Source organism: Osmerus mordax, chromosome 8 (assembly GCF_038355195.1).
Source record: "Osmerus mordax isolate fOsmMor3 chromosome 8, fOsmMor3.pri, whole genome shotgun sequence".
Taxonomy (NCBI): Eukaryota; Metazoa; Chordata; class Actinopteri; order Osmeriformes; family Osmeridae; genus Osmerus; species Osmerus mordax.
Window position 1 is genome coordinate 16,832,447 of NC_090057.1, and position 22,811 is coordinate 16,855,257.

Below are 22,811 nucleotides of genomic sequence, written 5' to 3' on the forward strand. Positions count from 1 at the left end.
CGTATCTCAGCAAATCTTTGATGGATTCACGCCAAACTTGCTGGATGTACTCAGAACACTCTTCTGAGGATGTCGAAAGTTTCTTCTGGGTCATCTGACCTGCTTGGCCACCCCATTGCTGCTTGCAACTATATTTGTAATTGAATCTGTAAATGCATTTAAGTCCCTTGAAAATCCCTTGAACATAGTAAAGGTTAACCTTCTTGCTTATTACAAGGTTATTTTATCGACTGTTCGTTCGTTCATTATCTGCCGCTTGTCCGGGGGTCGGGTCGCGGGGGCAGCAACCTAAGCAGGGAGGCCCAGACTTCCTTCTGCCTGGTCACTTCCACCAGCTCTTCCTGGGGGACCCCGAGGCGTTCCCAGGCCAGCTGAGAGACATAGTCCCTCCAGCATGTCCTGGGTCTTCCTCGGGGCCTCTTCCCAGTGGGACGTGCCCAAAACCTTATCAGATGCCCGAGCCACCTCAACTGTCTCCTCTCGACGCGGAGGAGCAGCAGTTCTACTCTGAGCCCCTCCCGGATGACCAAGCTTCTCACCCTATCTCTAAGGGAGAGCCCGGACACCCTGCGGAGAAAGCTCATTTCGGCCGCTTGTATTCGCGATCTCGTTCTTTCGGTCACTACCCACAGTTCGTGACCATAGGTGAGGGTAGGAACATAGATCGACTGGTAAATAGCTCCATTCTTCCCTCACTCGTGAACAAGACCCCGAGATACTTGAACTCCTCCGCTTGGGTCAAGATCTCCTCCCCGACCCTTGCACTCCACCCTTTTCCGGTCGACAACCATCGCCTCAGATTTGGAGGTGCTGATTCGCATCCCAGCCGCTTCGCATTCGGTTGCGAACCGCTCCAGTGAGAGCTGAATGTCGCGGCCCTATGAAGCCAACAGGACCACATCATCTGCAAAAAGCAGCGACCCAATCTGCGCCTAGAAATTCGGTACATATATATTACGAACAGAATCTGTGACAAAGGGCAGCCCTGGCGGAGTCCAACCCTCACCGGGAACAAGTTCGACTTACTACCGGCAATGCGGACCAAACTCTGGCACCGGTCGTACAGGGACCGGACAGCCCCGATCAGGGAATCCGGTACCCCGTACTCTCGGAGCACCCCCCACATGAGCCCCCGAGGGACACGGTCGAACACCTTTTCCAAATCCACAAAACGTGTATAATGGTTGGGAGAACTCCCATGTACCCTCCAGGACTCTGCTGAGGGTATAGAGCTGGTCCACTGTTCCACGGCCAGGACGAAAACCACATTGCTCCTCCTAAATCCGAGGTTCGACAATCCGACGGACCCTCCTCTCCAGGACCCCTAATTAGACTTTCCCAGGGAGGCTGAGGAGTGTGATCCCCTAAAGTTGGAGCACACCCTCTGGTCCCCCTTTTTAAAGAGGGGAACCACCAACCCGGTCTGCCAGTCCAGAGGCACTGTCCCCGATGTCCACGCGATATTGCAGAGTCGTGTCAACCAAGACAGCCCTACAACATCCAGAGCATTAAGGAACTCCGGGCGGACCTCATCCACCCCAGGGGCCCTGCCACCGCGGAGCTTTTCAGACACCTCTGCGACCTCAGCCCCAGAGATAAAAGGGCCCCCCCCGATGTCCCCAGACATCGTCTGCCTCCACGTCGGAAAGCATGTTGGTGGAATTAAGGAGGTCTTCGAAGTATTCCTTCCACCGATCCAGGACGTCCCCCGTCGAGGACAGCAGCGCACCATCCCCACCATATACAGTGTTGACAGTGCACTGCTTCCCCCTCCTGAGTCGCCGGATGGTGGTCCAGAACCTTTTCGAAGTCGTTCGGAAGTCATTCTCCATGGCCTCGCCGAACTCCTCCCAATGCCCGGGTTTTTGCCTCCCAATAAAGTCCGATAGGCCTCCTTCTTCAGCTTGACGGCATCCCTCACCTCCGGAGTCCACCACCGGATTCGAAGGTTAGCGCCGCGACATGCACCGACCACCTTGCTGCCGCAGCTCCGGTCAGCCGCTTCAACAATGGAGGCCCGGAACATGGCCCATTCGGACTCAATGTCCCCGGCCCTACCCGAGACATGACCGAAGCTCTCCCGGAGGTGGGAGTTGAAGCCCCTCCTGACAGGGGGTTCTGCTGGCCGTTCCCAGCAGACCCTGACATTACGTTTGGGTCTGCCAGGCCTGACCGGCGTCCTCCCCCACCATGGTAGCCAACTCACCACCAGGTGGTGATCAGTCTCACCCGAGTGTCCAAGACATTCGGCCCCAAGTCCGACAACACGACTACAAAGTCGATCATCGAACTGAGAATGTGTATACTTTTTATACTAAGTATACTTACGAAATAAACTTGAAGTATACTTCTTTTTTGTAAGGGACGATACGATACTCGCTGTGCAACAGCACATCTGTGCACGTAGTATCCATGCGTCGTTGTTAACGTGTGCTGACATTATGACGTAGGCTAGCACTGAGAACCCTTTGTTGACAAAAGGCACTTTTTGCCACAAAAACGTAATTTCAACTTAGCCCATGCAACGGAACGTAAATAAAAATACAAGCAACTCAATCGCTAGCAAGACGAAACTTTTGACATCAACTTTGTTTATGTAGTCCAAATATTGACAGATCCTTAGGGGTGGGAAAATAAATAATAACTAGAGAGGGTACAATTTCTGGGGAAATTGTAGGGTGTGCTTGCTTGCGTCGGTTGCACAGGGGTCCGTTTTTTTATGACATTTTTACAACTGATTTCTGTATATTTTATATGAAAATGCATACTTATTATTTATAAAGATTACATAGATTTAAAAGCATTTTTCTTTGCTGCTCATTTACAACTGAAAATACGAGTGAAGTGTAGAATGAAATAGATGTCTTCTCATTTCCCCTGCAAGAGGCAGCCTCATCTTTGAATCAAAACGAATAAATTTGGCAGACCGGTGTAAAAATTGACCTAATCTCTATGACTTAAACGTCATTTTAAGTTTTTCCCTTCTCGTGATATTTTCAGGCATGTAGCCTACTCATTGCATTCATTCATTAATAAAGAACCCCCTTTGAAGATTATTCTACGACGTTACCCGGCAGTAGAAGATGGAATCGCAATTCAAACAGTACCATCTGCTAACTGAAAATATGCCCCCCAAAACGTAAATAAGCTTGACATTTATTTAGTGGAAAATCGCTCATTCATAAAAAGCTCACTGGTAGCGATCATTGTCAGTAACAACGCAAAATGCGATATAGCCCTGTGTGGAGAAGCTGCCCCGGTAAATTGTACTACTACGGTACAGTACTAGACTACTGCTGTGTTCGTCTTGGTAGCGATTGCGTTGGTTGAATTGGATTTAACGTTCCGTTGTACAGTTTAGGCTGAAATTAATTATTTTCATGACAGATTGACAAAGTTTAGGCTGTGGCAATGAAGTTCAGGTTAGTAGTTAGATAGACTTTTGATTTAAGTAAGGGGAGTGCCGAACATGTTCTGTCGCCGTTTGACTTCCTTAACAGCTGTGTACTGTAGATGTTTTTGTAGTGTGTCTCGCGTAAGCTACAGCGTTGCAGTGAGCTACACTGGTTTGAAACCACAGGTAATGGTAATTTCACCAACAAATCGTTTACTAATGTCAGAATAAATCCTACAACGAAAATGTATATGTGAGGAATGTTTATTTTAACGATTGAAAACAGATACATCATAGACCACTGTAGTATGTGTTGCCCGGGCAACACAGGCTATAATGTCATGATGCTAATACTTCAGTGAAATAGTAGACTACTGTTTCCGAAAGTATATGTACTTCCTTAATAATATCATCTTATATTGTACATTACACATCACAATTGTGTGTCATATCACAAAGTAAAATGAGTAAATAGTTATCACCCTGGCCTCTTTGCTTGTGGCGTTTCTGCAGCTGCCTTGCAGTAAAGCTATAGTTAGCCTAGCTATCCCCCAAGTTAACAGATGCAAAACGAATGTGCTGCCAAAGGCAGTCACGCGTGTTGTCGTGACGTTAGTGACGTAGTGACGTTAGTAACGTCAGTGACTGTGGCTAGCAAATTAGCCACCGTTAGCTTCACTTTTCGCCACAAAAACTTAACTTGAGCCTAAACCATGCAACGGAACGTAAATCCCAATAGAAGCAACTCAATCGCTACCAAGACGAAACTTTTGACACCTAGGTTGTCTATGAGTTTTAGGGGGGCAAAAAAAAATATATATATATATATGTGAGAGAACAAAGGTTGTGCCTTTGCCGAAGGCAAAGCACACCCAATAATAATAATATATATGTCAGAGAACAATGGTTGTGCTCGCCGAAGGCGTGAGCACACCCAATAATATATGTGAGAGAACAATGGTTGTGCTCGCCGAAGGCGTGAGCACACCCAATAAAGAACGAGAGATGGAGAAAGAGCAAGGGAGGGAGTAACAGAGAGGATGACTGGAACAGGGTGCCAGGTCCCAGTTCAGCTCAGAAGAAGTCTGGCTTCACTGGAAGCCCTGGTTTCCTTGTGAAAGTGCGACTGCTCCTGGTTGCGTGACAGGAACCTCCATCTCCAGACGGGGGTCGCCTCCTGGGCACCCTCAGGATGTTTGGCCCCGTGAAATGGAAGTGGTGTGGGGGGTGGTTGTTTGAACCGGGAGAAGGGACGATGGGTCAGGGCGACTGGCTTTGAAGTTTGTTTTTCCGGTTGTGGGAAAGTTAGGAAGGACTCCCCCACCCCACCCTCCTCACCCCAAACCTCCCGCACCTTTCTTTAGTCTTACACCTGGCATTTCCATATTTAGCTCATTTTCAAGACAAAGCTTTCTCTCTTTGCTTCATCTGGTTATTTGTGATGCTTGAGGATTGTGTTTCTGTCTTTTCTGCTACAATGTTGATAAGGCATGGTGGGGAGGGGGTATTGGGGGTAGATATGAGATAAAGACAGGGGCCGAAATAGGTAATGAGACTAAATGGAACAGGAGAACTAAACTACAACAGAGACAACTACACGATGGTTTCTCTATGTTCCTCAGCCCTGATGCACACCTAAGTAATCTTTTACATTCTTATCTTCCACTCTCTCTCTGTCTTTGTCTGTGTCTCTGTCTCTCTCTCTCTCTTTGCAGGCCTCTGCCTCCCAGCACGACACAGCCATGCTCATCTCAGAGGGGTCGCCCAGCACCCTAGGGGTCGTCCTCGCCACCGCGGCAATGACAGTCGAGTGGGACGTGGATATGACGGCATGGAGCGAGGCCGAGTTCGAGGAGAGGTGCACGTACACGGTGAAGGACCAGCTGTTGGACAGTGACCCCGAGGGGGACAAGGACAGGACCCAAGCAGAGAGGTCTCTACCGAGGAACCTGGCCTTCAAGCGATGTCCCGAGTCCACAGAAGTACGTATGACACAAACCACGCCCTATCCTGAAGATTGCTGTTCCTGTGACTAAAGTCCAGAGCATGTTTGTATTTGAGACTGTGTGGCTGTGTGTATGTTTATGTGAGAATGTGCATGTGTGTATTTTAATGTGGATCTGTGTGTATATGTGTGCATGCCTTATGTACAAGTGTGTTTGTGCCTTCTGTACTTGTGTGTGTTTGTGCCTTCTATACTGTAGGTGTGTGTGTTCATGCCTTACATACATGCGTCGTTGCACTCCCCAACACCGCGTACGTCTCTCTTCTTGTTTTCATGCCAGGATGGCAGGACATGCAGGAGGGGTGTTTGTGTCCAAATCAGCGTCCGTCATTCCCTCACTCCCCCCCCCCCCCCCCCCATCCTTCCTCTGTAGGAGGAAACGGTCGACAAGTTGTTGTCTAAACTCAGCCTTTCCTCTCCTCTCTCTGCTGAGCGCGTCTTGGAGACGGGCCGGACAATGGCCTGGGCCCTCAGAACACAGCCTGAGGTCACATGATTAGTAGCTGCCCAGGATTCTCGGCCCCCATTGTCCACAGCACGCCATTAAAACCGTGAAAACTGAGACACGTGGATGCACCTCAGGGTTTGTGGTCGTAAATAACCCTCCGTTTGTTACAGTAGGAGTGTAGGTCGGAGCAGGGCGGGGGGGATCGACGTGAAAGTACTAGGTGGTTGATGTTTAACGGAGGAGGATGTGGGGGAGGGGGGAGGGCGGACTGAGATAGGGAAGTATCAAAGTATGTTTGGGTTGAGGGCCTTGGGAGACTCTTTGTTCCTGTCAATATAAGAAGACGATTGCCTGAATGGGCCCATGTGGTTTCTTGTTTAAACACATTAGTTACAGTCGAAGACTGGGCCTTTGTGTGTGTGTGTGTGTGTGTGTGTGGGTGTGTGTGGGTGTGTGTGCGTTTGTTAATCTGTGTCTGAGTCTCTGAGTGCCGGCGCTTGTGTGATGTCTGTGATATTTTTTGCTCCTAAAGAAACAATAACAATGCATTTCATCACAGTCTAGCGACTAAAGTCTACGGCACAGGATGATACAAAGTGTTGCAAATACAGTCAAATGCTCGTTGCGCTCGCAAATAATGTTTTCCAGTAGAAAGCACTGGAGCAAATCAAAAGACAGAACTATTTTGACAACCTTTCGAGCAATGGATGTATTTACCCAGTTCTGTTGCAAATTGTAGCATACGGTATATCCCTACAGTAGAGTACCAGGTCTGATATACACTCTACCATTTGGTTGCAGTACATCCCTACTGTACAGTATCGGCCATTTCAAAGGCGAGACAACATAGCATTACAATGACTTGGATTTCCTTTGACAGACCTGAAGGTGCTGTTGATGGCTCAGGGTGTGTCTGACACCGTATCCTCCCGCCTCCCCTGTTTCGGAAGCCTAAGACAGGGGCTAAGTTTCACGCCTGCAGGTGCGAGAACAAGAGTCACGGTAAAACTTTAATAGCGCTCTGTGCTTGAGGGACAACCCGTTGGATTAGTTTATGAAATATTCATTATGAGAGCAAGGCTACCTAGCTAAATCCGTTTTGGAGACATCGAAAGGTTGTCATGTGCCAGAGGTTTTTCCATACTTCTGATGCAACTACACCACTCTCTTATTCAGTTGTATGTGTCAAGATAAGGGTGATTGATCTATTTTCTTGAATTCCACTGACATACAGTATGGTTTCCCTATGACCATGCAGTTGTTTTTTAATTAGTTTGTGGCTTGTTCACGTAAACCAATTTTGATCTTAATCTAACTCCTTGAAACGTACGACTGGTTACTACAGAATCACATCAATCTAATGAGGTTTGCACATGGCTGTCCTCATTTATGCCAGATTCTCTGAATGACTCCATGGTTTTGTGTCTGAGACATCTCTTTCTGTGTGTTGGACAGGTGCTTGGAGTGACCAGCATTGAGCTTATTCCAAAGGGGACACGATTCGGCCCCCTGGTTGGGCAGAGCTACACCAATGAAACGGTCCCCAAGAATGCAAACAGGAAGTACTTTTGGAGGGTAAGTCAATGGGAGCATGTAGCCACATTCTATCTTTAACTGGGTGTCGAGGGAGGGGCGGGTGGACAGTTGTGTTCTGACATCCTGTATGATGTCTGTGAGAGCAAAGGCATTTGTTGGTTAATTTTGGTTGGTGTACTTTCCATGTGTGTTGCCTTTATACCCACATACACACACTCACACAAACACACGGATGTTTGGTTTCATTGTTGCGGCAGCTCCTTTTCTCTGCTTTTCCCGGTGGTGCCATTGTCTCGCTGCCGGTACACACACAAACAAACACACACACATCAACACATGCACACACATACACACACTCCCGTGTGCACTGTCTCTCATACTGACTAAGCAAGGAAGTGGCTTTGAGCCAGCAGGTGACAACTTGATCTTACAAACATAAGTGATGACACGATATTGTAGAGAGTCTTTCATTGGTCATTTGCACAGATCAAACAAGGACACACTGGGCATTGAAATTCTTGTGGTAGGCGCTGATACATATAACATAACTTATAACATTGAAACAAAAATGGCATGGACCCAAGACCAGGGATTTGGTGGGGGCTAAACGCACGTAAACACCGTTTACGCACCTCCCGAAATTCGGAAATAGCGTTTATCCACCTCTAAATTGCAGAAATTGCGTTTATCCACCTCTAAATAGCGTTTATGCGCGTTTACGCACATCTAAGTTCCCTGCGCCTCGTATTCTGCCGTTGGAATAATCCGAAATAAATTTGGTGTAATTTTAAAACACCAAAGACTAAATTTCATATTGTTTAACATATAAACGCTGTAGTCTGAATCATTTCATCTGCGCTGTAGGGTCTGTGACCCTCCATTCAATGCGTTGCTGCTGCGGCGGCGACACCAATCAGGATCCACGAAGTAGGCTATGTACACACACGTTGTGGATTAGTTTACCTGTTCGGAATGGATTAATTAGCCATGGATATCAGGCGATTTTTGAAGAGACCATCGAGTGCTCCCACTCCCACAGTTGCCCGCAAAAGGCCTCAAGTACAGAGTGATCAATTCACGTTTGTAAACGTTGTTTTGGTTTGCACAACATCACATTAAGACAGGGACAAACGGCTAGCCTACTATTATTAACGTTCTTTTAATTACGATGATGCAGATACAAGCCAACCTTACTGGTTCCATCCAAATAGGCCTAATGAAACGTAAAAATGAATAAATAAACAGGGTTGTCAAGCCTCTGTGAAGGGGCTGAAATGCGTGTGTCTCACGGTCCGGTCAATGCGTGGGGGGGGGGGGGGGGGGGGGGGCTTGACGACCCTGTAAATAAATAAATTATAAAATTCATAGTTTACCCACCTCAATCGTTACCACTACACCACTGGCCAAGACCAAACTGTGACTAAAGGGCTTGAGTCATTGTGGCATCGCTCAAGTGCTGGCATGTGTCTAAACAACCTATGGCCCTTTAGTCATGACCTACTCATGATTACGATATCTCCAAGGGAGACAGGAAAGAATTTAAAAGAAAAACTAAATGATCTAAGGAAATACATTTATTATATGACCTATAAAAGGCTCTCATTAAGTTTATTGACATCAATTTAGTCAGTAGACATCAATTGAGCCTCTAGTTTGTTGTTCTAGAAGGTTAATTGTCACCACTCTGATTCATGTACCAACTACAGTAAGGCAATGAGGTGGATGTAGAAAGTTCTATCAGGAATCAGAGTGCTGTCAGCATGCTCAGTTGTGAATTATCACTGGGCAAGCTGCAATGTCCTCTTTCCAGGAGACAACCAAAAAAACCTGCACCGTTTCAGGAAAATCACAAAAAACAAACATTGTGAATAGAAAAGTATGTCTTACGTTAAGAGTAAAAAGGGATGAACAGGGAGTGAGTGTAGTCATTGAAACTTCCTTTCCAATTCTCGCCCTCCAGGTTTTCTCCGAAGGCCGATTGCATCACATCCTGGACGGCTTGGATGAGGACAGGAGCAACTGGATGCGGTATGTCAACCCAGCGTGTCGTCCGGAAGAGCAGAACCTGGCAGCATGCCAGACTGGCATGGCCATCTACTTCTACACCGTACAGCCCGTGTGCCCAGGCCAGGAGCTGCTGGTGTGGTACTGCCCAGAGTTTGCACAACGCCTCAACTGCCTTCCACCCCCAGGACGGCTGGTGACGGAGAGGATGGGTAAGAAGAATGTGTGTGTGTGTGTGAGTGTATATGTTTGTGTGGGACGTTGTAGTTTGGATCCAGTCCGAACGAATCCAATCCCATATTTTTTAGTCAAACCCTCAATGAGTCTCTTCTGTATGGTGTCTGTATTACATGGGAGAACCCAAGCAATCCAATTATGTGATACTCTTTACTGTTTTTTATATATCATAAATTCCACGCCCCTTTGATTTGAACAATGTAACACAGCTTCGCAGGAAGAAGACCCTGGCCTTGCCAGCAGTGCGCACGGGCCAAGCATTCGCCCTTAAAATAGCATCTGAATAAAGCGCCACTGACTTTAAACTACATTTTTCCTGGTCTGTGGCGGATATCTTTTCTGAAACTGCAAAATAGCACCACGTTTGCGCCGGAACACGCCTCCTCTTTTCGCTGAACCGCCCCCGGGAGCGCAAGTCCATTCCCTAAATTACCAACGTGCGTCTGTGGAAGGAAAAGTCCGCTGTGCATCGGGTGCAAAATAGGAATGAGACATGTGTCGGTGTAACTAGTCAATTGCGCTGGGTGCAAGATAGGGCCCTAAGAGTGAAGCAACTCAGCTTGGTTGACGTGATGACAGCTCTCTGGCACAACCCCTATATTTGTGTCTTGAAGAGGAAGAGGGGGAGGATGTGCTCCAGTGACTACTTGAACTTCCTGAAGAGACGACCCGCTGACAGATTAATATCTCTTTGAGTGTCGGCTGTTTGTTTGCCAAGAGCTCACTTCTTAGGATATCAGGATAGGGGGTAGTGGTGGGGTAGGGAGGCACATGAGGCACACACCACAAACAAGGGTGTGTCTGTATGTATATATTTATGTGTGTCTGTGTATATCTGTGCCCCAGTCCTACACGTATGCACAGTGCTTTTGACGGATGTCGCAAACCCCCATTAGCTTGCTGGTTGGTCTGCTTTCTGTAACATCTTGCAGGCCTCTCTTGCAGCCTCAGTCTTATCTTGTCTCTTGATCTGGACCCTATTGTTTTACCCGGAGTGTCAGCTTTCACAGGGCCCAGCCAGTGACTCTTTATGAGACCATCTGCAAATGTGGATGTGCACTGACACAGATATAGTAGACAGACATACATTCTTAGTTGTCCTTTTCATCTCACTGACACAATTACTGGTTATACTGGAGTTCTCCCTTGAGTGTGTGTGTGTGTCTGTATGTGTGGTGAAAGCCACAGGGGTAATGTCAGACTAACAGCAGTGCAGTGTATGTGTGTATCAGTGTGTGATCGTAGACTGATATGAGTGTCTGATGTTTCTGTGGTACTAGATTGCACAGGAATGGCATATACCTATAAATGTGTCACTTGTACTGGTATGACACCGATGACTAAGCGAGAGTAGATACGACCAGGTAATCCTACACAGCAAGTTCAGTTGATACTCAGTTTGTGTATGAAGACCAGAATGTTTCCTTTCCCAGGAGAACTATTGACTTTAGAGTTGAATATACGTGTCTGTCTTGTGATTTGTTCTGCAGGGCAGAGTGGGAGTCAGGAAAATACCTCAGAGAAGAGAGGATACAGTGTGTCGGAAATCCTCAGGAAGGAGCCCACCAAGCATCATCCCACCTCCAGCCCCCTAAGGCCCACCAGCCCCCCATCCCGGCACCCTGTCTTCCCCCTGTGTCCTCAGGTGGTCTACCCCATCCACCCCTGCGTGGACCTCCTCGATCATCCCAGCTACAAACCTGTCAGATACTGTGGCCCTTCAACCCCCAGTAGACCAGCAAGTGGTCCTGTAGCACCCCATATCCACTTCCCTGTCAAGCATAACCTGGGTTCTCTTGCCATGGGCAAACATTACCCAGAGTCCTCTCTGTCTGGTCAATCAAACACAGGTCTACGGCATGCACCCTACCTCATTCCTCCCTACCCGCAAAGCCTCAACAACATCCTACCTCAACCATACTCCTTCTTCAGTGATAGACTTCAATCCCATCTTCCACATCCCTTACTTTCTTTTGAAGGTTATCTGCATTTCCCCCCTCCCCCAGCCAGTGAGCATACACCCCTGGCACTTCCTGTAGCATTGACCAATAGCAACAAAGGCAGCACTTGCACTCTGACAAATAGAGGCAAAGATTTCGAATACTTCACAACTTCAACTAATATCTACCTCAGAAACCCACTTGTTAGGATAGAGGACAGCTACAGGGACCTGAAGCATTCCCCATCCTTCCCTTACGAGGATCTCTCTCCTCCAACTACCTCCGGTGCCTCATCCATGGCCACCTCCCTCAGGGATGTATCGTCCCCTCTCACACCCAGCGGAGGTTCACCTGCGATGGGCTTGGCTGTCTCCTCAGTCCGCCTGCCCTCCAAGTCCACCTCTGCTATTCTGAGGTCCGGCCATCTAGCTGGGGGGGCAGCAGATCTCCGCAAGGTCAAGCGAGGGCGGGTCATCGGATACAAGACCCTCCCCTATCCCCTCAGCAGGCAGAATGGAAAGATCCGGTACGAGTGCAACATCTGTGGCAAGATCTTCGGGCAGCTGTCAAACCTCAAGGTCAGCTCACCATATTCCCGGTGCCTTCCATCAGGGTTTCCGTACGACGACAACTTATGTTGATGGCAGATAGAAAACGCAACTAGGGGTAACCATGTCCCTCTTCATCTCTATTTCCCCTCATCTCTCTCCATCTTTTCCTTCTTGTTACCATCTCCAGGTGCACCTGCGCGTGCATAGTGGCGAGCGCCCCTTCCGATGTCAGACCTGCAGTAAGGACTTCACTCAGCTGGCTCACCTGCAGAAACATTTCCTGGTTCACACTGGAGAGAAGCCACATGAGTGCCAGGTAAAGGGACACTACTGATCCATGCTTTGCATGTCCATTAGCATATCCATTTACTGGACCAGTATCCTTTGTTGTTCCCTAAGAGATCACTTCAGGGTCACTAGAGAAGTTGGTCTACTCTAATACTGCATCAGTGCATTAATGCATTTAGAATTTTTTCGCAAGGAAGTGGGTGTTATGTAGCTTGGGTGCCAGCCAAACTTAGCCCACCCACAAAAAAATTTGGCCGGGAAGTTGGGTCTGGGGTCGCTCGGTTGGGAAAAAACTATGTCCGAACAAGAGCTGTTCCGACCAATCAAATTGTCAGGGCGGGCTTTATACGATGATGGACAGATGATCAACAGTAACGTAACCAACCCGGCCCACACATCGCGTTCCAACAGGTCCCATTGCTCTTTAGGTCGGATAGCCACCAGCTCTACTGTACACCTCACCAATACCAAGAAAAAACACAATGCCTCACCCTGAATCCCTCCATCTTCAGGTGTGCCACAAGCGTTTCAGCAGCACCAGCAATCTCAAGACCCACCAGCGACTCCACTCTGGGGAGAGGCCCTACCTGTGCAAGCTGTGTCCGGCGCGCTTCACCCAGTTTGTCCATCTGAAGCTCCACAAACGCCTCCACAGTGGGGAGCGCCCTTACCACTGCCAGCACTGCTACCGCTCCTACCTCCACCGCTGCAGTCTCCAGGTACATCTCCAGGGCTTCTGTCCAGCCCCGGCCCCCTCCTCAAACCTTCCCCATGGCCTCTTGCAGGAAGAGCTCCACCGCGTCAATGCAGAGATCGACAGGTTCGAGCTAAGCGAGGCCGCGGAGCGCCTGGAGACTATGGCGGTCGAAGCAGAGATGGAGAAGGGGAGCATCGGCACTCTGATTCAGGAAAGGGAGCTGGTGACCTCCAGCCACCAGGGCTGCACTGGCGAGACGCTGTCTTTAGAACATAACGGCTACGAAGTAGCGAGGAAATCGTCGGTCCTCAGGCTGCATCACAGCGGCACTCTACCTCATGATCCGACCAACATCAAACAAGAGAAAGGCTGTAGCTCAGAGGTGTGAAATACTGCTCATGTCATCCATCATCTGTTATCTCTGGGAGTTAGCTGACCTATTTAAAGAACACCTCCTTTAGAGCCCTCTCATCTCTGGACAATGTTAAGGAGTGGGCCTTTGCAACAAGAACCCGAACCCAATAACATAAATGTGTCTATGCATATTAATCATACATATCCCTTACCCTAATTTATTATGCCATTTTGTTGTAATTTAAGGAATCCACAGCAGGTGAACTGTGGACTGGGAGGTCCAATATTTTGAACAGGGTTTACTAAGTTTCCTAATATCTATTTGTATTTAATTCCCATGTGGAGTAACTGAAGAGATGTGATTTTAGTGCATAAAAAATTACACGCCTTACTTTATATTTATCTTTGCGAATGTGTTAATATAATGTTTTTGTGCTGATGTGAGACTGCGTTGTCCTGTGGTCTCCAGGGTTGTGTATCAGACTGCATTTGGCACTGTGGGAGCTTTCACCTTTTTGGGGAATGTCAACACACACACATGGACGCACACACCCACACACAGTATTATTATTAAAACATTCTAGGAAATTCACTTTTGATAAAGACTACTTAGCAATGTGAGTTATTTGTATTAATCGTTATCCTGAGGATGTGCAGGGAAAAAAGTTTGGATGTCATTCATACTCACGTAACTATGTATTCAATAGTGGTGTGGGGCTTCCATGAAATGTGTCACCAACAAATGAATAGAATGACACACAATTATGAGGGTAATACACCCCTTTTCATAAACAGACACACACATACACTCATAGACCAATAGAACAGAGTGCTGCATAACAATGGGCAACACAATTTCAATGTAACGAAGAGGAGGGCTTCTCAATAATAGGGAAGGCTAATCCTCCAATCCTACTCCTTCATCCTCCCTCCTTTCATCCCTCCATCTTTCAGAACAAAGGAAACAACATAAGATTCCAAGCTGTGACCAAAGACAGTAGTTGGGGTGAGAAGTCTTTAGGTCACGGTACCTTCCATGTCATTATCCTCTCTCTTCATACACATGTGGACGCTGTAGTTTATTCCTAAACAGGTTTATTCCTCCTACAGGTTCAAGAAAGAAATACTATTTTTGTCAAAAGGTACCTGCAAAACTATGGGCTATGGTAAAACCAGTTTATTATTACATAGCCAACACAACATTAAAACAACAGAAGTGATATTCAGGAAAGTTTGGATCGTGATGAAGAAATCGATGATGCGAAAGCCAAGGTGACCATCAGGATAGTACAGTACACTTTCAACTGGAACGCTACCGCTTTAAAACCGTACAGTGACGTCAGATATTTTGACAGGAGGCAGGCAGAAGCCAAAAGAAGGTAGCTAACGGATCTGCCAGGGTCAAGGATGGCAATAAAAATGATCCCGGTTGAATTTGACTTACACATCAGCGTATCTTGATAGCCGCTGGGCCGCTCGCCCGTACGATGCCCTCGGCAGCTCGGACCGGGTGTTGGATAGCGTGGTGCCAGGCAATCCTCTTTGGTGCGTCGGCGCTGGTTATCGTTGCCGAAAGAAGCGCGCGTAAGTGGATCTGAATGAATGCTAGGCTAGCTAACGTTATCGTAGTGACATTACATTAACTCATTCCACCCAACACTGAATTGCACAGTATTGCTTTTGTGTCCGATTGTAATGCATCTACTTTCGGGTTTGGCGAGCTAGCTAGACTGGCTTCTGTGACAGATCGTGGTGCGCTTCTATCATCTACTCTAGTACTAACCTTGTGCATCCCTTATGCCATACTTTGATGTATATTGCCTGCAAATGACCCAGACACAGAGCCAAATACGGTTATGTGATATATTGTGGACATACACTGTTACTGTAGATATTAGAAGTAGCTAGGATGTAAATGACACTCTAAACAGTCCTCCAAAACTGTTTGTCATATGGTCTACACAAGCATTGTCTTGAGCATCTGTCATTCAGCGCTCGATGGGGCACCATTCCCTCTGCCGTTGTCCTGGAAACGGACGTGCAGTGAGTTCAGGGGTGCTCGTGAGATTCATGAGTAAGCAGATCAATGACACGGGCAGGACACGAGAGACGAGGTGAATGGGTGCGGGTGAAGCCACTTTTGTCCTCGACACGGATGCCTTTCAACAGGATAAAAATACCCTACCGCAAAGGCTCCACTGATGGAGTCGGTAATAGGGATCACGACAAAGGAAACGAACCAGTATGTCCAATAGCTAGTGTAGGCTACTCTCGTGTGAATGTTCTCCACAAACCATATAAATGTTGTCAATTCTTAAATACAAAATCCAATTAAAATAATAATGTATTTCCTATTTTAGAAATTACTACAACACACCATTGCCTACTTTTTTCAAATGATGCAAAGAATTTTCAGATATGAGGATACTGAAAGTGTGTGTGTTTGTGCATGTGTGTGGGTTACCACAGTGATGTACTGTATAGGCTTCTACCTATGGAACGAGGACATGCAGTGGGCAGGCCTCACCCTCGGACTGCTGTTGCCAGGGACCGCCGCCCAGTTGCTAAGCTTGAAGTGGTACCACGACGACGGTGATGAGAGGACATGCTTCCTGTCAGTCATGCATATACTGCACTTGGGAATCTTCAAAAGGTGACACCCGAATGGATCTCAACCGGCCAGACTTTATGTGTTGTTAAAGGGGTGATTGACTGTTTTTTGGGGGTATTTCACACTGTTCCTTAAGGTCTCCAAATAGGGTATGTAACATTGGTTGGGCTGAAAATGGCCCGGGTGCTGTTCTATGCCCCCTGATACATCCAGTGAAATTTTCCCAGGAAAAAACGCTAGGTTTTCTCCTTTTATGGTAAGCTCATGAATATATAGATAAGCTGCACGATGATTGGTTGGTTTACAACGAGTGAAGCTGCGGAGCAAAGACGCAACACGGCCAACAGCACTCACTGAAACAACGAAGGTGGAGACTTGAAATAAAAATGAACAAATAAATCTATTGTGTCTACACAACACTGTTTTCAACAGATTGACTAGATATAATTTGAAATTATTGCATTAGTTGTTTCCACTTCTGTTGTCGAAGCAAACAGGATCGCCTTAGGTGGGTAACGTTAGCACTACAGCTTAGCAAACAAACTATCGTAATTCAACGCAGCTTCAGTTAGCTCTAGCTATCTTGCTGAAAAATAGATCTGGACAAACATGCATCTTGAATTGTAGATTTACATGACAACACGGGTTATTTATTTGAATGAAACACAGTCAGGAACATGAAATAACGTTAGCCCCATTGCCAATAAACTAGGCTAAATCATCACACATTCTACCTATGCTCTTGCGTTAGCAAACTAAACTAGTTTACATGCCTACAATCTAGGTGTTTTCGCTATATAGCTGTTCTTGAATTCCTTGCAAATCAGCATTAATATATAGGGATATTCCCATAGATAAACATCTAGTGTCTTGTTCTTTGGGAAGATGGTGAAAAGTGTCAGGATTCCCGATACAGCCTGGAACACTGCATTTACGGCGCTCCATTTTCAATATCTTGAAAACGTATTAACGTTCTTATTTGTAATTCCTGTGGAAGTACAGAGCAGGCGCAGCTAGCTAAAAAAGTGTCTGAGATCTATGCGACCTCCGTTTATGTTCCTGGACCAGAAAACCAGAGTGCGGGTAAATGTAAATTTTGGGGCATGACAAAGTTGATGCTGCAACTTGTGACGTCACAAGTTGCACTGTTTCAAAGCTAGCGTTTGCAAGTTGCAGTTTCAAAATAGTAGTGAGAAGTGAAATGTTGATATGAAAGAGGTTTAAATGGACTTTGAGGTTCACTGTATGTCTATTTTACACACCAATTATAATTTTTCAACTATGACAAGGTAAAATCGGTTTTGCAATCAATCACCCCTTTAAAGCTTTATATCTCAGTCTTCTGGTGTTTGTCTCTCTCTTGTGGCAGGTTATGGGACTGTATGTTGTCAGTGTGGTACATGCAGGGCTCGGCTGGGGAACTTGGCGCCGCAGTGATGCAGCAGGCTGATGTTTCTGCCCTCCGCTTGTTGGAGGCGCTCTTGCTCACCCTCCCGCAGACCCTGCTACAGACGTATATCCTGGTGGCCACAGATGTTGGCTTCATGTCTCCAGGTAAGACAGCCGCTAGGTAAGGCTGGGGAGGGTGGGAGAAAGTTTGGACTGTATATGATCATATGGAACTCAATAGAATAGAATGGAAATATGACTAGGGTTGGGTCCATACTCTTTAAAGGGGTTTTCTTACTATGGTCTCTCCCACTCTCTCTCTTTCTCTCCTGCTCTGTCTCTCCCTCTCTTTCTATCCCTCTATCTATCTATCGCTCTCTCTCCGTCTCTCTCTTCTTCCTCCCCTCAGTGGCCATGTGCTGTGGCCTGTGCCTTCTGTCTCTGTCCTGGGCCGTGGTGCTGTACAGCCGGGCGTGCTGTCTGATCCGACCGGGCCACCTGGCCATGCCCCCTGCCGCCCTGCTGTGCCAGCTGCTGTGGAGGGGCGGCATGCTCGGCGCCAGGGTGGCCAGCCTCATGTTCTTTGCCCGGGTCTTCAACTGGTGGGTCCTTGGCGTGGCAGGTGAGAGAGAGCTTCCAATTATGCCAAGTTTGGGAGGATTAAGTAAAAAATCTTTGGAATTTGAGCAACAGTCCTAGTCAAAGGGGTCTAATGAGCAGTGCCGGTCATAGCACATTTGGCGCCCTAGGCAAGGTTTGTCTCGACACACTCGTTTGAAAATTGTATGCACTCGGGAAGCCGCCCCCTTTTTCATGCCGCCCTATGCTGCCTATGTCATTTACATTTACATTTAGTCATTTAGCAGACGCACTTATCCAGAGCGACTTACAGTAAGTACAGGGACATTCCCCCCGAGGCAAGTAGGGTGAAGTGCCTTGCCCAAGGACACAACGTCATTTGGCACGGCCAGGAATCGAAACAGCAACCTTCTGATTACTAGCCCAATTCCCTAACGGCTCAGCCACCTGACTCCACCTATGTCGCCTGTAGGAAGGACCGGCACTGATAATGAGGCAATGGGTTTTTCCAGGCAGCTTCTCTTGGCATAGATAAATAGATGTTCTTTATTGTCCACAAAGGAACATTTGTTTTGCTCAGGTCAGTACCATAAACACAAACAATAAATAAATTAAATAAACACAGCAGTACAAAACAGTGTGTGGCATGTTCATCACAATTAACTCTACAAGGAGACAGCTGTCTTCTCCTTCATGTCCCACAAACTGATGTAACTCAGATCTCTAATCTGTCCTTCAGGCTTCCACTGGCTCACCGCCTCCTTCTGGCTGGTCTCCCAGCAACCAGACATCTGTACAGGCCCTTGGTGCTGGCGTCTGTTCAACAGTGCCCTGGGGTTGGTCCACATCTTCCTCTTTCTCAACGTCAAAGACGGACCCTCGCGGTTCCGCATGGCCGGATTCTATGTGGTGCGTTTGTGGTCCGCTGGAACAAGGCCCACAAGAGCTTGTTTTAGCGTGATTAATGTCTCTGTGTCCATCATTATCCCATTTTTTCCCCCTCTGTGTTTGTTGCTGCATTTTTCTGTGACCTACAATTCACGTACACAGCAGTGTCCCCCAGTTGTCTCCTGACTCTGCAGTCGCTGACTTCATCCACTGTGTCAGTCCCTGTTCTGTGTACGTAATGCTGTGACCTCTGTCCCTCCTAGGTCATGCTGCTGGAGAACGCCACTCTTCTGCTGGCTGCCTCTGACTTCCTCAGTGAGGCATCGTGGGATAGCTTGACCCTCCCCACAGCTGTGCTGTGCAGCTTTTTGTTGGGTAAGTGTGAGTCACAAACCAGAGGTGACGAGTCTCGGCGTAATCCTGGACTCAGATTTGAATTTCAACTCTCACATTAATAAAGTGACCAAAACAGCTTTCTTTCACCTGAGGAATATAGCAAAGGTACGACCATTCATAAACCAAAATGATGCAGAGAAGTTAATTCATGCTTTTATATCCAGCCGGCTGGACTACTGTAACGCACTTTTCACTGGTCTTCCCAAGAAAACCACTGAAAGACTACAGCTCATTCAAAATTCTGCAGCTAGATTATTAACCAAAACTAAAAGGAGAGAACACATTAGTCCTGTCCTAGCTACTTTACACTGGCTCCCTGTTACCTTCAGAATTGACTTTAAGGTCCTTTTCCTCACATACAAAGCTCTACACGGACAAGGACCTAGCTACATTGCTAACTCCTTTATAAACTACACACCAGCTAGAACACTGCGATCATCAAATGCAGGCCTATTAGAGGTCACCAGAAGCAGTCATAAGAAGATTGGTGATTCGGCCTTTGTCAATTACGCCCCAAAACTATGGAACAAATTACCCATAAATATTAGGGAAGCTAACACTCTAGAAATTTTTAAAAGACAGCTTAAAACCTACCTTTTTACCGAAGCATTTAAGTAATTTTATCTCAAAAGGGTTTTCCTACTTTTTAAAGATGTTTTCTCTCTTGAACAGAGATCTTATTGGGATTTTTATTATTGTTAGAATTATTTATCACTTGTATTATTGTTTTTATTGATTTTATGTAAAGCACCTTGAGCTACAATTCTTGTATGAAATGTGCTATATAAATAAAGTCTTACTTACTTACTTACAGTGCATCTGGGATCTGTGATACTACCAGCCAAAAGCCCCAGGTTATGCTGAAGCAGTGTTTCCCACAGATTAGAAAGCAATTTGTGGGGGTCGGTCGGTTGTAAACAATTTCTGCATATATGCAGGTTGCAACGCTAGTGCTAAATAACTATTTAGCTGGTCGGCTCCATGACGCCGGGTAAGTAGGGCTTGTGAGACTGCTCACCAAAAGAACGAAGGGAAACCCACTTGTCTAGCAGATTAAGACATGTTCGTAGATAGGCTACCTAGCGAAAAGTAGCCTCAACTTTCCTAGACTTTTAGCTACGGTACTAATACTGAAGGCTCGCTGTTATCGCTGTCTGTCTAGAACGGCGGATCTATGCGTTGTTGCTAACGTGTGCTGACGCTGTGTGTGTGTGTGTGTGTGTGAGAGACGCGTGAGTGACAGAGAGACGGAGGGAGAGCAGGGAAAGGAAATGTAGCTGAACGAATATGCTGCATGTTTTAAATGGCATTTAAGAAAAAAATTGATTTATAACGAAACGCAATATGTGGCGGCCGGTGTTGATTCTGTGGCGCACCGCCACAAATTAGTCTGTGTGGGAAACACTGGCTGGAGGCTTGGTAATAGATTACAGAAGAGGAAGATCAAAGAGTGTACTCAGAGCTATTAGAGAGCCAAAAGAAATAGGCTGTTGCCTTTGTATGCATTTTGTGAACTGTTCATGATCAGTTCATGGCTGTGGAATAACTGCTTTGTGGCCCCTAAGGCATTTCTTCTCTTGCACCCAACACGCTACTCTGTATAACAAGCTCTCTGTATGTGCTATGCTTTGTGAATGTACTTAGTCTGCATTTGTCTTGGCTGCATACCGTACGATATCTGCCCATCTTTTGTCCAATTTCACTAAGATAAAGCTCACTTTTCACTGTCACCCATATTTATCTTCTGAAACCGTAGTCAGTTAGATATGCAAGTCTCACTTCCTTTTATGCCTTCGTTCCAGGCACCACTTCTCTGGTACTGTACTACCGCTTCCTCCACCCGAAGTCCACCGAGATCTCCCAGGGCCTCGACCACAGCCACATGGGCAGCACCTGTCTGGAGAGGGACGAGTCCTCACTATCCCTAGGGGACAAGAGTCTCCCCGCCGCCTCCCTGCACAACCACGGCAGCTTCTCCCTGTCCGGGGTGGCCGGCTCGCTGGTGGAGCACCCTGGGAGTTGCGGTGCCAGGCCCAATGACTCCTGCCCGTGCTACCACCACCACTGGCTCCTGATCCGGCTGGCGCTGAAAACAGGAGATGTGGGGAAGATCAACCGGGTGTACGGTGCTGGCGGGGTGGCTGCCATGTTGGACATAGAGGAGTGTAACCCAGAGCTGAAGAGCAAAGATGGGGGGGAAACCACTGTGGCTGGGGGCAGTTGCGACGGGGTTTCCACCTCCGAGTCGATGGGGAAGGGCCTGGCACCCATCTCCGACTGCAAGGAGGAATTCCAGAGCATCAGCGAGCCCACGTCCAACAAGGCCCAGGAGGAAGAGGATGACAGCCTGGAGATGGAAAGCCCACTGGAGTCTCCCGTGTCCGACTTCAAACGCAGCTCTCCCGAGGGGAAGTCGGTGTTTGGAGACAGCCCAGAGCCCTACTTCTGCCCCACCGAGTCCAGCTCCACGTTATACTTCAGTGCCGACCCCCAGTCCCCAAGCAGCGCCAGTAACCCCCGCCTGGACAGAGAGCCAGGCGGCCTGGGGGAGCATGCCTCCTCAGGCCTCAGCTCTGTCCCCAGCGACCCTGCATTGCACAGGAATGTCCGGGGGTTGATGGGGAGGATGGGGCCTCGCTACACCTCCACCCCCAAACTGGACTCTGGAACGCAGGATTCCAGCGTGCCCCACCTCACAGGCCCCAGGAGGCAGCTGATACTGTCACGCCGTAATGAAGAAGACAATTTTTAGTCATCCATGACTAGATTAATTGTGGTCCACATCTTAAATGGAGGATGAGCAAGGAAGGGGGACTACAGCTGCAATCCATCTGCATTGACATTTAAGCTCAAGCCAGAGTTTGTTGGCTTCTTAAAAGCACAAGTATCTAATGTAACATTTCCTAGTGTGTTTTTTAAATTCTCATTTAAGAATACCTCCCTAACCCCAAAGAAGAACATTCTCACTGGCAGGCAATGCTTTGAAACAGGGTTGCTGTGTCAAGCTGACAAAACTGTTTGATGTTGAAGTGTTACTGGTGTCTCATTTTATATGACACATTTTGCCATTGGGAAGTTGATTATATGACTCAGTAAATATTCAACACTAAGAGCTAATTCATTTTTTTTAAGTTATGTTGCAAAAAAATGTTTTTTATTCTTTGTCGGAACATTTACAAAAATATACTGTTTTTCATTATAATTCTGTAAAAAAGAAGAAACATCTCAGGCACTTGTTTTGTCTTCAAATATGTTCACATGTGAGTGTGAGTTAAATTAAGGAGTTGGCTCTCTAACATTTTGTGACAATGCTATGTGTTTTTATCTCTGTTCAGGGACCTGTTACATTTGATTGAGAAAATGTGTGAACGACAATAACATCCACACATAAAGAAAACATTGAAATTATGCTGGTTTTCATAGTTTCCCCTCAGGTGCTTGCCTATTTTACCATGTATCTGTAGGTAATAGCCACGGGTGGCTTAATGAGCAAT

At 47.0% G+C, this 22,811-nt stretch overlaps 2 protein-coding genes across 2 annotated transcripts; both read left to right on the plus strand.

The window, feature by feature from the left end:
• Positions 1–1,650: 1,650 nt before the first annotated feature.
• prdm1c (PR domain containing 1c, with ZNF domain) lies at positions 1,651–13,804 on the plus strand. Its single transcript, XM_067242467.1, has 8 exons — positions 1,651–1,788; positions 1,904–2,086; positions 5,110–5,376; positions 7,303–7,422; positions 9,344–9,599; positions 11,115–12,142; positions 12,303–12,431; positions 12,916–13,804. The coding sequence occupies exons 1-8, from the start codon at positions 1,651–1,653 to the stop codon at positions 13,486–13,488; spliced, it is 2,694 nt and encodes an 897-aa protein (XP_067098568.1). The 3' UTR covers positions 13,489–13,804.
• A 1,104-nt stretch (positions 13,805–14,908) lies between these two features.
• Positions 14,909–22,745, plus strand: xkr5a (XK related 5a). The gene is made up of 7 exons (XM_067242199.1): positions 14,909–15,038; positions 15,924–16,107; positions 17,435–17,619; positions 17,864–18,076; positions 18,773–18,942; positions 19,185–19,296; positions 21,120–22,745. The coding sequence occupies exons 1-7, from the start codon at positions 14,942–14,944 to the stop codon at positions 22,067–22,069; spliced, it is 1,911 nt and encodes a 636-aa protein (XP_067098300.1). The 5' UTR covers positions 14,909–14,941; the 3' UTR covers positions 22,070–22,745.
• Positions 22,746–22,811: the final 66 nt, after the last annotated feature.